Source organism: Sinocyclocheilus rhinocerous, unplaced genomic scaffold (genome assembly GCF_001515625.1).
Source record: "Sinocyclocheilus rhinocerous isolate Xijiao unplaced genomic scaffold, SAMN03320098_v1.1 scaffold689, whole genome shotgun sequence".
Taxonomy (NCBI): Eukaryota; Metazoa; Chordata; class Actinopteri; order Cypriniformes; family Cyprinidae; genus Sinocyclocheilus; species Sinocyclocheilus rhinocerous.
In genome coordinates, this window is record NW_015652129.1 from 242,588 (window position 1) to 259,710 (window position 17,123).

Sequence of the window (17,123 nt, forward strand, 5' to 3'; positions counted from 1 at the left end):
GAATAAAAAGTTAAAAAGAACAGCATTTATTCAAAATATGAATCTTTTCTAACAATATAAATCTTTGCTATCACTTTTTAACAATTTAACACATCCTTGCTTTAATTTCCTTCAAAAAAAGAAAGAATAAAAATGTACCGACCCCAAACTTTTGAACAGTAGTGTATATTGTTACAAAAGATTTATATTTTAAATAAATGCTGTTATTTTTAACTTTTTATTCATCAAAAAATCCTGACAAAAGTATCACAGGTTAAAAAAATATATATATTAAGCAACACAACTGTTTCCATCATTGATTATGAATTAGCATGTTAGAATGATTTCTGAAGGATCATGTGTGACACTGAAGACTGGAATAATGATACTGAAAATTCAGCTTTGCATCACAGGAATAAATTATATTCTAAAGTTTATTAAGATAGAAAACCGTTATTTTAAATTGCAATAATATTTCACAATATTGCTGTTTTTCTGTATTTTTGATCAAATAAATGCAGCCTTGATGAGCAGAAGAAACTTCTTTAAAAAACAATATAATTCCTACTGATCCCAAACTTTTGAGCGGCAGTGTATATAACCCAAAACATTATTACAAATTATATCAGGATTTCCTGCCAGTGTTTAAAAGTAGAATGCAAAAATCTGTTTTTATTTACCACAATATAGTTTTGTTTTTCAAATCACAGTTTTGTTTTGGACATTCTAGTTTTGTTTTGCACAAAGTAGTTTTTGTGCAATCAAATTTTGCACAGTTGAGTTTTGTTTTGTGCATTCTATTTTTGTTTGCCACAGTGTAGTTTTGTTTTGCCGTTCCCGTTCCTGTTTTTGTTTTGCTCTTTTTTTGATATATCGTTTTGTTTTGCACAGTGTACTGTACAATGTTCAAGTGTCAAATTTGATGAATTTTACCTTGTGTTTTGTTTTGTCGTCTTGCTTCGTTTTGTTTTTTTTAGTTTTTTTGGCATACTTTTGTTTTTTCTTTTGTTTACCTTTTGTTTTGTTTTCTTTTGTTTTTCACTAAACTTTTCCACAGACCCCCAGCACTCTTTTGCACCCCTAACCTGTTTTTACGTTGCAAGAAATATTTATACCAGCCCAAACAGATGTTTCCTTTAGTGCTGTTTGAAGTAAACCAAACAAGTTAGGAAGAGAGCAGTACTAGCCGTTTTCATCTATTACATAGTAATTCATTTGTCATTCCTATACAAGTCAGATATATGGCAATGAGTACATGTTTGCTGCAGTGATGTACATAGTTTGGTTATTTGTATCTCTGCGTTCAGTTATGTTGATTATTCATTGTGAAATTAAGCAGCACCTGATATTTATTTGGCTGCTGTCAGACGTTGAGGTGTCATCCACAGGAACGGTATAATTAGCACAGCGCTGTCAGCTCTCCGTAAGCACAGGCTATTTGTATATTTAACATATGCCTGTGAGGTGAGACTCATGCATATTCCAAACTTCAAACAATGACACCAGCAAGGGTAACAGTCTGCTGCACCTCGCGTCCATGTTGAAAGTCCACAGCCGTTTGCTTGCAGAAATCACTGTGACTTATTTGGAAAGTGCACAGTAGCCGTTTCTCAATTTTTAGAGCTGTGGCGGGAGAGCGAGTGAGCGAGAGGCACAAGAGAAGGGTGTATTATTGCATGCGGGCTGCGTGTTTGTGTATGTGTGTGTTTTTGGCCCGGGGTGAATGAGTTCAGTGTCTGCCTCATCTTTTTTCAGCCGGAGAAATGTCACCTGTGCAGCTGTGGCGGGTGGCGCTTGCGCGAACATCTGTGAGGGTTTATCTCACAGCTTCCTATTTCCTCTTTACTGCTGCAGCGGCCATTCATGACCTCCCTTGTTTGCATTCACGGTCAGTTCGGCGATTCACTCAGTCACGTCCCCTCACATGCACACACACTCCTGGCCCTTAGGTGCTTTCTGAAATGTCAATATCAGTGATTGCGGCGTGTAGATGGTGTGTGGTTTTTATATGTCGTCAGGACATTTTACGATAAAGCACGTATAACAGCCTTTTGGCTAAATGGCTCATGGTCGGATTTGCAAGCAATGCAGCTTTGAATCTAAACGACATAATACCTGCTTGAAATTCACTACATTGCTTTGATTGCGGACGTGTGAGTGACCTGCAGCCATGGTAGTCTTTGACTGAAATGAAAAAGATAGAGGTAGATATTGCTCCTCCCAGTAGATTTTGGCATTAGTTTTTTATGGGATGTAACCATTTTATGACTTTAAAGATGATCCTCTAAGGAGTAGTCCATTAGCTGACTTGGTCAGTTTGTGATGAAATGCTTTATGTGCATTTATTATGTGGATATTTAAAAGCCTTGCTGTTGGAAATAAAAACTAAACTCTAAAATCATTTTTTATAACCATCAACCTTTAGCTTGCTTTTTTATGATATGCTTTTCCCACCAAATTGGTGCTGGTCTGCATTTTCGCTGACTGAACAACAATGTAATGCTGTGGATGCTCGATAGCTTTTCAAAACTCGTAAACTTCAACATCTGTGTGTAGTGTGTAATAAACTGTATAGTTTCAATTCACACATATGAAATTTATAAATAAAACTGAATTGCATTTTTGAAATTTGCATTTTTAGTAGGGATGCACCGAAATGAAAATTCTGGGCCGAAATCGAAAATTCTGGATGCACTTGGCCGAAAACCGAAACCGAAAATGCTTTGTAATGATTATTTATTGTTTTATTAAATAATATAAAGTAATTTTGTAAGACTTTTAAATTTAACTCAATTTTAATGATACTGAATTTTAAAAAACACAAGCCAATAAAATAACCACACTTTTACTGAAAGTAACACAATAAAACTGGACAGAATTTATATTAATATTGGTAACACTTTGCAATAAGGTTCATTAGTTAACATTGGTTAACTACTTTAGTTAACGAACTAAGAATTAACAATAGTTCTTCAGCATTTATTAATCTTAGTTCATGTTAATTTCAACATTTCAACAGAATCAGATATAAGTTTTTTTTTGTTTTGTTTTATTATTATTATCAGAGCATATGAGCAGAGCATAGCGTCACTGAAGGAAGCATCATTTTAGCAGCGTTGCCCAGTACAGCTGAACTAACCTACACCATGTTACAGCACAGTAGCGCTACTGCAAACAGGAACAAGTATACTGCATAGAAATTTCCTGTCAGCGCGTTATTTGAGTGGACTTTGCTTTTCCGGTGAGCATGAGCGGTACACGAGCGGAACGCACATTCATAGAGCGGAATATTGAGCGGAGCGTCAAACCGCGCAGTGATGAGGAGAGTGAAACCTGCGCGCTGAACACTACCGGGCGGAAAATGCCATTTTCGCCCGATAATTTTCAGCTGCCGAAAATTCGGTGCATCCCTAATTTTTAGTATTATCTTTTAGTCAAATTTTGTTTTGCACAGTGTAGTAATGTTTTGCTCAGTCAAGTTTTGTTTTGTGAAATGTTTTGCACAGTCAAGTTTTGTTTTGTGCAATCTAGTTTTGTTTCGCAAAATGTTGTTTTGTTTTGCGCACCCCAGTTTTGTTTAACATATTCTTAGATTTATTTTCTTTGTGGAATCTCATTTTGTTTTGCACGGTCTAGTTTTGTTTTTTGCAGTATTTTGTTTTGTGCATTTTAGTTTTGTTTTGCACAGTGTCATTTTTTTGGCTCAATCTAGTTTTATTTTGCACAATATAGTTGTGATTTTGGCAGGCTAGTTTTGTTTTGTGCAATCCATTTTATTTATTACAATGTAGTCTAGTTTTGTTTCGCACATTCTAGCATTGTTTTGTGCAATGTATATTTTGTGCAATCAAATTTTGTTTTGCACAGTTGAGTTTTGTTTTGCACGTTCTACTTTTGTTTTGCACAATGTTGCTTTGTGCAATCAAATTTTGTTTTGCACAATATGGTTTTGTTTTTCACAGTCAGGCTTTGTTTTGTGCATTCTGTTTTTGTTTGGAACAGTCAAGTTCTGTTTTTGCAATATCATTTAGTTTTGCACCACAATGTTTTTTGCTCACTCATTTTGTTTTGCGCTATTTAGTTTTTTTTTCTGCAGCCTAGTTTTGTTTTACAGTCACTGTTTTATCACTGCACCATGAGACCGCCACATTATAAAAATTTTTGGAAAGAGACATCACAGCATAATATGCTCAATACTTACCATTCAGTGTACAGATTCCAGCTGCATCACAGATATGAACACTCAGTCACACTGCATAAGCTTATCTTAAAAGTTTTGTAAGAAACACTGGTGTTCATTGGTATTCAGACTGCCCCACTTGTCCAAAAGCGTCTTTGTTGGGGCAGGTGCTGTCTGGCCTCACAAGGGCAGAAAATCTGACAGCACTGGTTTCCTGTAGCCGGCGATATTAGCATCCACTTGTGTATGGATCCTATGTGGGCAGTAGCTGTTCTTCCTGCCAGAATGGGTGAGAGGGTGGCCAGCTGCCCGCGTGTTCCCAGCAGGTGTCAGCCGGGCAGATGTAGCCGCTCAGAGAACAGTAGTGGCACTGTGGACACAGCCCTCCTTCATCAGTTCGGCCATCACACTCGTCTCTCTCAGAGCATCCTGCCCACCCCCATAGTGGCCACAGATCATTAGCTTCTGATACTAAGTGTATATAGTAAGGCCTAGTGGTTAAAGATCTGAGCTGGTAACCTAAAGGTTGCAGGTTTGAACCCACAATGGATCAGATATCATCACTATGCCCTTGAGCAAGAAATAATGCAGCCAACATATGGAAGTTCTGTCATCATTTACTCATTCTCATGTCTTTTCAAACCTGCATGCTTTTTTTCCTATGGAACACAAAGAAAATATTTTGAAGAATATCTTAAGAACTGTTCACACAAAGAACGATAACTATATAAAAAACTATTATTTTTTTTATTTATGTGTGATTCTGCAGAAAAAAGAAACCACATATCAATATCATGAGGATAAATGATTTGGTTGTTTTCTAAAATTTGGAACTTTGGTATCTTGTTTGCCAGTAAAAAAATATCTAAACATTGTTAGTCATGAGATATTTCCCTCTATGGAGGTCAACAGCAATGAGAAACTGTATATCTACATCAGTGTCCATGTGTCTGTGGTTTTCTAGATCTGGTTTAGAGTTTGACAGGTTCATTGAAGATTTTTGGCTGAGTTCATTTTCAAAAGCAAATTAGTTTGTGAACACTCTATAGCTCAGCATATGAAATCTGTCTTCCTGAATCATTTTATTTAGGTATTATTAATTAGACATCAATCAGTATTTGAGAGTGAAGGTTGTTTGCTTGCCAGAAGTTAAAGTCTGGTGTGAAGCACAGAGAAAAGTTGAGGTGTTGAGCGTCTAGTCACTGAGCTCTGTCCAGACCATCTGTTCATGTGGAAAGACCTTCAGACAAGTGCCTTCTGAAATATGTCTTCTGTTTGTCATTCGCAGTGTGAGCCCAAGATTTCCCAAAAACATATAGTGAGATGAGTCCAAAAAGTAGGGCAGGTGTGTCATGGAGTTTGTTTGTCCCTTAAAGTACCTTCAAATGTTTATCAAAAAGTATTCCTAAGAGAAAAACAGAGATGGAAATGGTGAAAAGAAAGAAAAAAATAAACTTTAAGCCAATATCAGGGATATGCAAAACAACATAGTGTCAGAATAGACTTGGTGGGATGCCTAAATAACTACTGTAGGTTTTTTTTAGGATTCGCTCACATAAGGCACATTCAAAAACAATATAGGATGTGTTGGAATGGAAGAGAAAGTTGTGAATTTTTACAATCTGGACTATTTATAACTTAAATAACAATGTGAGATATGACGTATAAGACTATAGTGGATTTAAGGTGGTATAAAGGGGATGAATTTAAAGGGATAGTTCACCAAAAAATGAAAATTATCCCATGATTTACTCCATCCTAGCCATCCTATATGACTTTCTTCTTTCAGACGAATACAGTCGGAGTTATTTTAAAATGTGTCCTGGCTCTTCCAGCTTTATAATGGCAGTGAATGGGGGTTGAGATTTTGAAGACCAATAATGTGCATCCATCCATCATAAAAAGAGCTCCACATGGTTGGCCTTCTGAAGTGAATGGATGTGTTTTTCTAGGAAAAGTATCAATTTTCATATATGATCGTGGTTTTGCGCAGCTTGTCAGTGAACAACGGCTCTGTGTAGTAAATGCTGCTTCATGTGAAAGCACGCACGTGATGGAGATTTACGCTTTACTGACAAGATGCGCATTAAATATCGCATGCGATTTATCGTGCAGCCCTATTATAAACCGTAATCTCTAGCCTCCGCTAACTGTTGTACATGTGTTCACAAGAGATTGGAAAATGCGGTGACAAATGAGGAAGCGCAGAGAAGAGAGCAAAACAAAACATCGGTCACGAATTAGAAGTACAAAACAAGGATTTGTTAAGAAATATGTCAGAGGATTTAGATTTAAGCCAAGAGGAGACTGGTTTTCCTTTGCTGTAAACAAAGCTTGGTTCTCACGGGACTACCATATTCTCATAGGAGGGTGAGTAAATTATGGGGTAATTTTCATTTTTGGCTGAACTATCCCTTTAAAATGCAAGTTTTCTGAAAGGTTTTTACTGTGAAAACTGCTTGACATGCTGTCAGCAAATTAATTAGCACTACCGCTAAAAATATAAAAACTAAAAAGAGATGCATGAAAAAATTGAATAAACTAGTCAACCTCAACAGCGGACTAGTTTGTGGTTGGATTAGTCAACCATTGTGACCCATCCTTTGGGAATACATATTTTTAGCTATTTGATGCTGAACTCAGCAAGACGTTTTGGGCTATAAATTCTTCTCCCTTGTGTTTAGCCTGCAACAGATTGTAGTGTGGATGAAAAAGCTCATGGTAGGCACAGATGGACAGATGTTCAGAGGCCTTAATTGCTTGCTTTGTTTGTTTTTCACCAGGTGTTTGCGCTGTTGAAAGCAAAACTGCTGTAGGCTAATGGTGACCCACATGCAGAGGAAGTTAGGATTTCATTGCTGAAAGTGCGCAATGCATATTCCTAGAGACTTGTATTAGCACTTGATAGATAGGTACACTTAAGTGTTATTATGCAGAATTATGCTGAAATGGAATGATCATCATTCACAAAGTTCTACACATCCAGTGTAATCCAATGTACAGTATTGGTGGCAATACAACACCATAGGCTTTCATTAAAAAGGAGGCCTGAATTACATCATAGATACTTGAGGTTATTAAATATGAAAGAATCTGGACTCAACTTGTCATGTCTTTGTTTCTCCCCCAGCGCCCCCTACGTTCACGGACACGCCACCGCAGTACGTGGAGGCGAGGGAGGGTGGCAGCATTACTCTGACCTGCACTGCCTTCGGAAACCCCAAGCCGGTGGTCACCTGGCTGAGAGAGGGGGATCAGCTGACCAGCAACAAGAAATACACGGTAAGTGGGTTGAATTCCCTTTCTTAATCAGCGTTTTTGACTTGTTTTCCACTGAAAATATCTGAATATCCTGAAAACAAGATCAGCTGCTTGAGAAGAAAACTACATGCATGTTAAGACTTGTTTGTATATAATACACTACTGTTCATAAGTTAGGGGTCAGTAAGATTGTTTTTTTTTAAAGAAATTAATACTTTTATTTGGCAAGTGTGCATTACATTTTTTAAAAAGTGACATTAATGTTGCAAAAGATTTTAATAGAAAAGAGCTTTCTGTTCATCAGAGAATCCATTAAAAAAACATCACATTTTCCACAAAAAATATTAAGCGGTAACTGCAAACTTTAAAAGATAACTGCAACTTTTTATCTAACAATTTGGACTTTTTTCTCGCAATTCTGAGAATTGCAAGATATAAACTCAGGATTATGATAAACTTGCAATTCTGTGGGAAAAAAGAAGAAAAAGTCAGAACTTGGAATTCTGAGAAAAAATAAGAACTGTGAAATTTGCAATTACCTTTTTTATTTTTTATTCCGTGGTGGAATGAATTGTGAGATGTAAACTGGAAAAAAAAATGGAAGAAATTCAGAATTGTTAGAAAAAAAGTTTTTCGTTTTTAGAATTTTTATCTCGCAATTATGACTTTTCCCCCTCAGAATTGCGAGTTGTGAGATAAATAGTCACAATTATGTTTATTATTATTATTATTATTGCTTATAAATCTTATTATTTATTTATACCGTGGCAGAAACAGGCTTTCATAGTTTTCAACACTGATAATAATAAGAAATGTTTTTGAGCACCAAATCAGAATATTAGAATGATTTCTGAAGTGACACTGAAGACTAAAGTAGTGATGCTGAAAATTCAGCTTTGAAATCACAGGAATAAATTACATTTGGAAATATATTAAAATAGAAAACAGTTATTTTAAATTGTAATAATATTTCACAATAGTACTGTAAACACCTTGGTGAGCATAAGAAACTTATTTAAAAAAATGGTGAGGTTGATGCACAAACCAAGAAAATAAAAAGAAATGAGATGAAATTAAACTTAATTCAATATATATTATCTGAATAAAATGATATGATATATTTTAATAAGACAAAACCAATTGTGTGTGAGAAAACCTTTTTCTCTGTAGTTTGAGCACTTTCGTTTTGGTTAGCTGCTGCCTTAATAAAGTAGAAATTGACAATGTACTTTTGTCTCCAAATAAAGCCAGTATGAATTTAGTCTAGCCATGAATTTGATCCGCAGTGAATTGTACTGTCTCATTTTTCTTTTGGAAATGGAAGCATGAATCATCACTAGCTATTTGTAAGAAAAGTCTCTGTCAGTCGGGGCCCGCGTCGGGGGTCTGACAGTTGAAGAGCACACGCCTGCAGTGGGAATGGAGAAAAACTGACAAGCGTGTTTCCACCTAACACTGCATGCGGGCTGCGAGGGAGGAGGCGGCGCAGGATTTGACAGAACAGGCAGTCAGTCTGGCTCCAGTAGGCATTGCCTCTCAGCACATCAGAGGAGCGATCCCTGAGGAAACAGACAAATAAAAGACAAGAGAGACAGTGTAGCCGCTTCTGTCTTACATCTGAATGTTCACTTTCACCTGTTTTAGACTAGCCACCTGCAACGCCATTTTGTTAGCCACGCTTGACTTGTTCCGCATTTCCCAGCGTGCTTTTGGTCACAGCTAGCATTTACACGAGGCGTGTTTGAGTGCCATTTGCCGTATTCTGCCTGCCACTCTCGCTCACCGGCGATTGATGAACAGGAAGTGATGGCTGGCTGCTGTTTTTCCTTCATGACCGCTCTTAGCAAGGTTATTCTCCGAACCCGTGGCTGCTCTTCTCCTCCTTCACTCCACGGCACTGCAGTGTATTCCCTAAAGGTCACGTTTGTGATGTCTTGCAAGCTGTTTGACGGGTGAGGCGTGGAGATGGTGCAGAGCCTGTGAACCACATAAAAGTATAGGCATGTCCTTAGCATGTGCTTGCATTATATAACAAAATAGCAAACACGCTGGTATTTATTCAAATATATTACAAACTTTTCAAGGAAAACATTCAAAATTATTATTTAATTATTAATTTATAAATTGAAAAGATTATTTGTGAAATTTTGTAATTAAAATGTTAATTAAAATAAATATATATTTATAAAGAATATAGAGATTTTATTGTGTGTATATATATATATATATATATATATATATAATAATTTAGGAATTGATATCTTATATTAATAGTAACATAAGAATTTATAATAATTTATTAAATATAACAAAATTAATGTTCATTTGTATTTTCTTTGAGAAGTTTATTAAATTGTTACATTTATTAAAATATTGATAATTATTGTTTTAATTGGAATGTTATTAAAATTATTATTAATTAGCATGTCTTAGCATTATGTAACAAAATATCAAACCCAGTTGCATTTATTATTGTAGCAAGCCTTTCAAACAAAACATTACAAAAATTAATTATTAATTAAATTATTAAATGTTTAATAATTTTTCAAACTAAATATGTATTAAATTGTTATATGTATTAAGTTATAATTTATTAATATTACAATTATTGTTTGAATTAAAAATTTTATTTAAATTATTATTAATTAGTATTAAAAGTCACATTAGTATTACAAGTTTATATATAATAGAATGCTAATTTTTTATTTTATTAGATTTTTTTATTTAAGTTTTTATTATTGTTATTTGTTGTTGTTTTAATAAAAAATACATTTATTGTTACTTAGAATGTCTTTGCATTTACAGTGGTGGCCAAAATTGTTAGAACACCTGACAAATCTGAAAATATTGACCTTTTTTGCCTCCAAAACATGATTTCATTTCATAATGTTCATGAAACATGCAGATGGTTGCTCTGAGCACAACAAATATCAGATGAAGTGAGTCGTACTGTTTTTATCCACTTTTAACTTTAATATTTGGTATGTCCACCTTTTGCAGCAATTACAGCAGCACATCTCTCTGGCATAGTGTCAATATATTTCCTGAGAACTAATGTTATCCCATGCCTTCTGCAACTCAAGCCAAATGCTTTCCTTTGAATGTACAATAGATCTGTCCAGTTTATTTTCCAACTCGCCCCAAATTTGCTCGATGGGGTTGAGGTACGGACTTTGAGGGGGCCAGTCCATCATTTTCAATATTCCAGCAGATTCCTTCTGTCACAGGTAGTTCCGGCAATAGTTCATTTTATGGGTATTGTAATGGCCAATTCAACAAAAACAACTTAAACCTCTTAAATATGCCAAGTGTTCTAACAATTTTGGCCACCACTGTATATAAAATATCAAACAAATTGGCATTTATTTTAGGTAGATTACCAGCTAACTTTTTAATTAAAAATGTATTTTAAAACATTAGAATTTATTACATTTTTAAATGTCAAGTAGTATTATATGAATGTACAAAACAAAAGACATGTTGTCCAAAAAAAACAACATTATTTAGACTTAAACATAGCTTTTTATGAGTGGCTTAAGTGTGCAAAATAAACTTTTTTGGGGGCCGTTGTACGCTTAATCCCTGACCCTCCGCAGAAACAATCCCACTTGATTTTTGTCAGTGAATGTGAATGCTGGCAGAACACTAGGAAATTCCACATCACATTTAGTAAATTGCCCCACGGGCTGTGATTAATCTTGATTCAGCTGCAATTAGATTGTATCAAATCTATATTAAATTATTTCTTCTGTAGGGAGAAACCACTCAGCTTCGGCTCTTACTCTTAAAAGCCGTTCCCACTGCTAACCAGCCACAGTCCCAGACATTTACTCAAAAGAAGTGTCGTGACCTCACCTTTGAGAACAGTGGTGTGGAGGCCGGTGGTCCTCCATTATTTTCCCTGCTTCCATGGCTAGAAGTTAGAGAAATGGAGGAATGCGGTGAAGGAATACACACGCTAAAGAGCAAGAGGAACAGAAGTCTCGTCTCGTCTCGATGCGCAGAGCTTGTTTCTCACCCTGCCCTCCTCCACAGCAGTGTGTTTAAATAAAGCTCTCCGCACACACACAGTGTTTGAGAGAGTTTATTACCTGCTCTCGTCTGGGTCATCAGTGTGAAGTGTCTGTCAGCGACAGGATGGTGATGGAACAGGCCGGGAGGATTGTGTCAACCGTCCAGCAGGACTTGACACACCTTGGGATATTGTGTGGGAGGAACATTAAGGCCAGTCTCCTCTGGCTAAAGCTATCGACGTGCAGGGAATAAGACTCGACCCACTCCTCTTCCAAAACGTCCTGTCAGGAAACTATTTCATGTCTTCCATGTGTTGTTCCGGAAGATGCAGCTGCACTTTTAATGTCAGTTGGGGATGCTGATTTAATTTGATTGATTTGTTATGAAGCGTTATATCGGTATCGGCGAATATGCCGCCGATATGCCACTGATATGAATTTTTTTTTTACAGAACATATAATGCAGATTAAATGCTTCTGAATGGTGTAATTACTTCGTTTGTCCAGCAGAGCACGCTCCATTGTTTGCTACTGGCGACCCAGATCAGTGTAGAGATGTGCGGATGAGCTCAAACTTCACCCAAGTCACATCACATCGCGCGGCGCTACAAAATACAATAGAACTTCTTGTATTTTGTCGCGCCGCTAGCATCCGGTGTAGAATAGAACCCATTATAATCAGTAATGTTGTCTACACTAGATGCAGTAAATTGATGCAGACACGGTGTCAGCATAGTTTGTCAGTACAGTCAGTAACGTAGCAGATTGAAAAGTTAGTATCTTTCTGCAGTCCAATAGACGGCAGTGCGGTGGTGGCTTGAGTCTGTTGAATGGTGATTTAACGCTACGTTGTCACCTGGAGAGACTCAATGCTAAAGTAAATAAACAACAATGTCCAATTTTACTCTCACAATGAGCATATCATATTCGTTTGCTATATTAGTAGGGCCCTATGATTTCCGCGATGCAGAAAACATGGACGGAATCATGGAATCCAGTCATAAAAACGGAATTTACTGTATAACGTGGAATTTCATGGAATTTGACTTATTTTGATGAATAAATAAAAAACAGGTCAGTACATATAGACTGCAAAAAGACTTATTTAAATACGAATGTTCTGCATGTTCATTTGATTACCAGAAAATACACAACACAGAATGTGTGAAAAAAATTTAATTAATTATTATTATTTATTCATTTTAGATGTATACATTTGGGAAAGCTGTGCTTCCTGCATAAACCTGCCCCTGTTGGTTTGGCAGTAGCTTGCTTGCCCTACACAGTTACCTTGTTTAATTTCTTAATTCAAGTTATATATATTTTGTTCTATTTGTGTTATTTAAGTTATTTATAATAAGTGAAGTGAAGTTTACTGTTAAGTGCACTGATGTCAGACTTATTTCGAATAATAAAGACTATACTGTACTATAATATAGCCTACACATAAAGAATATCGTCCGATATATCGATATCTGTCTTTTTTTACGCCCTAATATCGGTATCGGCATCGACCCCCCAAAAAACCATATCGGTCGGGCTCTAATATTCATATTATATTTAATTTTAATCTATTTTATAAATGCATTTTTTAAATTGTAGCAATACTTTTTTGTATTGAATGAAGATTGAATATGGTAGAAAGCAAACAAATATATGCAGCAATAAATGCATAATAAATTATTATTTTTTTGCTTATTATTTTGAGGCAGGGGTTTTCAAAGTTTTTGATGACAAGGACCTTAAAGGGGTCATATGATGCTGCTAAAAAGAACATTATTTTGTGTATTTGGTGTAATGAATAATTTCACATATAAAGACCCATTTATGCTGTGTATAATAATATTACCGTAGAAATTTTGAAGACAGTATGCTAAAAATAGTGCTGTCAATTTCCAACCAGTCTTTAGAAAGCACAAAATTAAATTCAATGTAGGCATTTTTTGAAAAGTTATATTATATTATATTATATTATATTATATTATATTATATTATTATAAAGATCATCTTGTTTTAAAGATGTTTTAATGTTTTTTTTTAACTGTAAATCACTTGATAAAATGCTGCATTGATAAAGTAGAAAATGGGAAAAAATGCATTAAACAATTAATTAATATCGTAATCGTAAAATTGACAGTCCCATAAAATATACTTTGTTAAAAAAAATATCTCCAAAATTGGACGCCCTTCTGGCCCCTTATGTCCTCATGGGATGAAAATGGGATATAAAGAACTCAATGCATATTAGCTACATGCTAAACCAACTAGTTACCACACTGATTTTTAACCATTTTGTCCATTTTGTGTAGCTCATGTTTAATACATATACTGTTTGTACAGGTGAGTGACGGTAGTCTGACGGTGCAGGCCATCACGCGGGAGGACCGGGGGGCCTACAGCTGCCATGCTCACAGTGACCAGGGGGAGGCGCTATATACCACCCGCCTTCTGGTGCAAGGTGAGCATCCACTGATTGCAATGTCTGTGTTGCAAACAAGTGAGCCGCACTAGTCTTCAAAAGTGAAGCCAGAGCGTTTCGATCACCCCCAGGTGGCTGGTCCCAGTATAGGTCATAAACCCCGCCCTCTCCATGTAATCTAATGGGATGTGAGACAAACTAAATAATTACATTTTAATTCAAATAATTTTTTTCCAAAGATGGTTTTCATCATTTTATGTAGTTTTTATCACACTGATGTAAGTTCAAGTATTTGTTTTTTAAATACGTTTTGTTTTAGTTAGTTATTTGATGCTAGAAAAATGGGAGTGTGACGTCATGATTGACAGCTGTGATTGACAGCTTCTCTAAACAAACTGAGGGGCCAACCGACTTTTTCAGGATTTTCAGGAGGAGATTGGAGTTGTATTTACCTTATTTCAACACATGCCTCTTGTACGGCAATCAGCGGATAAAAATTGGAGCAGTCAATCTAATTAAAAAAGGGTCAGGGGCGTGTGCTTGCAATCGACTCTGCGGGAGTGTGGGCAGGACGCGGCTCCACTTCGCTCTCTACTGCGAAGACTCGGGTCCCGAGTTCACTACTGCGCAGACTAAATCACTTACTAAGTACTAAATCAGCGCAATATGGCCGCACCCTATTGGGCCATTGGCGGCTTCACTTTTCTTCAATGGAAGAGAGTGAAGGTGCATCGTCCATCTTTTTTTACAGTCTATGGTTGCAACATATCCATTGATTTTCCTTCTCCAGCAAAGAGATACATACACATCAAACAAGCGCATCTATACACAAAAAGAAAACTTCTGATAATTGTCAGGAGAACAGGGTTTCGGCTGGGTCTTAAAAAGTCTTAAATTTAGTTGTATCAAATTTAAGGCCTTAAAAAGTCTTAAATTGTACAAGAAGTCTTAATTATGATTTCAAGAGGTCTTAAATTTGGGGACGGAAAGACCAGAATTGCGCTATGGCTGAATGTGACGATTAAACTCCGAAAGGCTATGAAACATGAGCGGTGCACGTTTCAAAGTCCGGTGCTGTGCTGCTTTGTGTTCTGCCATTACCGGGGAAACAGTTATCAACTGTAACCAAGCTACCAAACGCTCCACCTGCTGGCAGAGAATGAATGTGCATTTTTAATACAACTGTTGTTTTGTTCAGAGTTCAGACCAATGCAAAAATCAACCCATGTTTTTACCCTGCAAACACTCAGAGCTTTAAATATGAACTGGTGGATCGATAAGAAGACGATGCATTTTAAAAATCTAAACAGTAAGGTGTGCGATATAGGCCTATGGTCTGCGATAATATCGTAATTGTAGTTTTAACTATTATTAGCGATTTGACATTGACTATATCGCGAAAAGCAAACAAAACACCTACAGAGTGCACGCATACATTACGTGATGAAGTCAAGTTAGTAAGTTAAAGGGGTCATATGATGTTGCTAAAAAGAACATTATTTTGTGTATTTGGTGTAATGAAATATGTTTATGGGGTTTAAGGTTCAAAAAACACATTATTTTCCAGATTTGATACAACAGTTCAATAATCAAGAAGTTAACATTAAGAGACTTACGTTTTAGACACCTTATTTCCTGCTTTTGCTCTATTTCGCCAACAAAAATAATTCCAAACACAGCCACAGCACTGTTTTGCGTCTCTGAGCAACATGACGCTGTTTTGTTCCTAATTGACCGTTAGTGGTTCTCAACCCACGGCCCGTCACGAATTCAAATGCGGCCCACCATGCTGAACACAATTAAAAAAAACGTAGACATGTGGGGGCGTGTTAGAACGAGCCATTTTAGGTAGGCGTGGTTGACTCTTAACTTTTATAAAGAATATCTCTTTGGATTTGAGACTTTAGTCTTTGCAACTTTACAGATCTTCTTTATGCACCAAGAGCTTGTAACACTCCAAAGAGAGGAAAAACTGAAATCGCATCATATGACCCCTTTAACATAGGTTAAACTAGTGCGCTTATAGAGCCTTTTCACTGCATTAATCAGTCTATTAAAATGCATTTAGAATTTACATAATTCAAGATATGGGGGCAGAAAATGTATATATTTATATCATTTCATATAGTTAATATCACATGAAGAGTGCCGTTTTTTTCTCCAAAAGTCAGCATGATTACAAATGTGATATAGATTTGATACAACAGTTCAATAATCAAGAAGTTAACATTAAGAGACTTACGTTTTAGACACCTTATTTCCTGCTTTTGCTCTATTTCGCCAACACAATTTGAAAGTGCTTTCCATATTTGGATCAAGAACGCACATTTTCTGCAATGTCGCGCGTCAAGTCATGCTTCCGTGCGCGTCTTACAGACTGCAATTTACAATCGCAACTTCATTGTGCTGTTACTCATTTCGAGCTGAATTTTACCAAATTGGTCAGCTGCCGACAGCTTCAGGTGTTTTATTAATGGTGAGTAGAATTATTTATTTATTTATTTCAATTAATGTAATTAGATATCATAATATTAATTAATATTACAATTATTATTTATATATTATAATATTATAAATCTGGTTGGTTTGTATTGGTGACGTAATATGTAAATGATATGCGTGCGGCCTGTGAGACTTGCACTTGGACCATAGTGCGGCCCAGTGGAAAAAAAGGTTGAGAACCACTGGTTTAAATTATTCGGTTCAGTCGCAATCACTCACTTATTAACAGTGACTTACTGCCACCTACTGGCGTTTTTAACTTCACATTTACAGTATCCTTTCATTTTTTAAATCATTTCAAACATCAGTTTTATGTTTAAAATATCAAAACATTATTTATGCATTTGTAACTGCAGGTTAAAGTATACCATGTCCCTCAGAGCTGCATTATACAGTGTGTAAATACATCTAAATGCTAGATGTAGCTTCTGTGTTTCCTCTGTATTGCAAAGAAAAAGTTTGTTGATACGGATTTCATTTGCTTGGTAACAGCCCAAATGCAAGAATTTGACTCAAAAGATGATGCACACTTTTAGAAAAAATGGCTTAAAGGTAAAAATGCCCATAAAACTTATGATTAATAAAAAAATTAAAAAAAAAGATTAATTTCTATCCCTGCTGTGAACTGACCATACAGAATATGAAGAATATCAAAAAATTCAGGAGTCAGCTGTCCACGGTAGTCCTTAAGATATCAGCACAATAGCACACTCAGCAAAATATAATCTAATTATCGTTATCGATAAAATCCCAGAAAATATCAAGATAT

At 36.0% G+C, this 17,123-nt stretch overlaps 1 protein-coding gene across 6 annotated transcripts in view; it reads left to right on the top strand.

The window, feature by feature from the left end:
- Positions 1 to 17,123, top strand: part of LOC107713446 (protein turtle homolog B-like) — a 76,274-nt gene that overhangs the window by 35,676 nt on the left and 23,475 nt on the right. For all 6 annotated transcript variants that reach the window (XR_001636891.1, XM_016518929.1, XM_016518931.1 and 3 more), the window contains exons 4-5: positions 7,290 to 7,441; positions 13,774 to 13,891. Coding sequence is in view for 5 of the 6 variants with exons in the window: in XM_016518929.1 (XP_016374415.1) it covers positions 7,290 to 7,441; positions 13,774 to 13,891 (270 nt within the window). In the remaining variant the exon portion in view is untranslated. The remainder of the gene's footprint in view (positions 1 to 7,289; positions 7,442 to 13,773; positions 13,892 to 17,123) is intronic.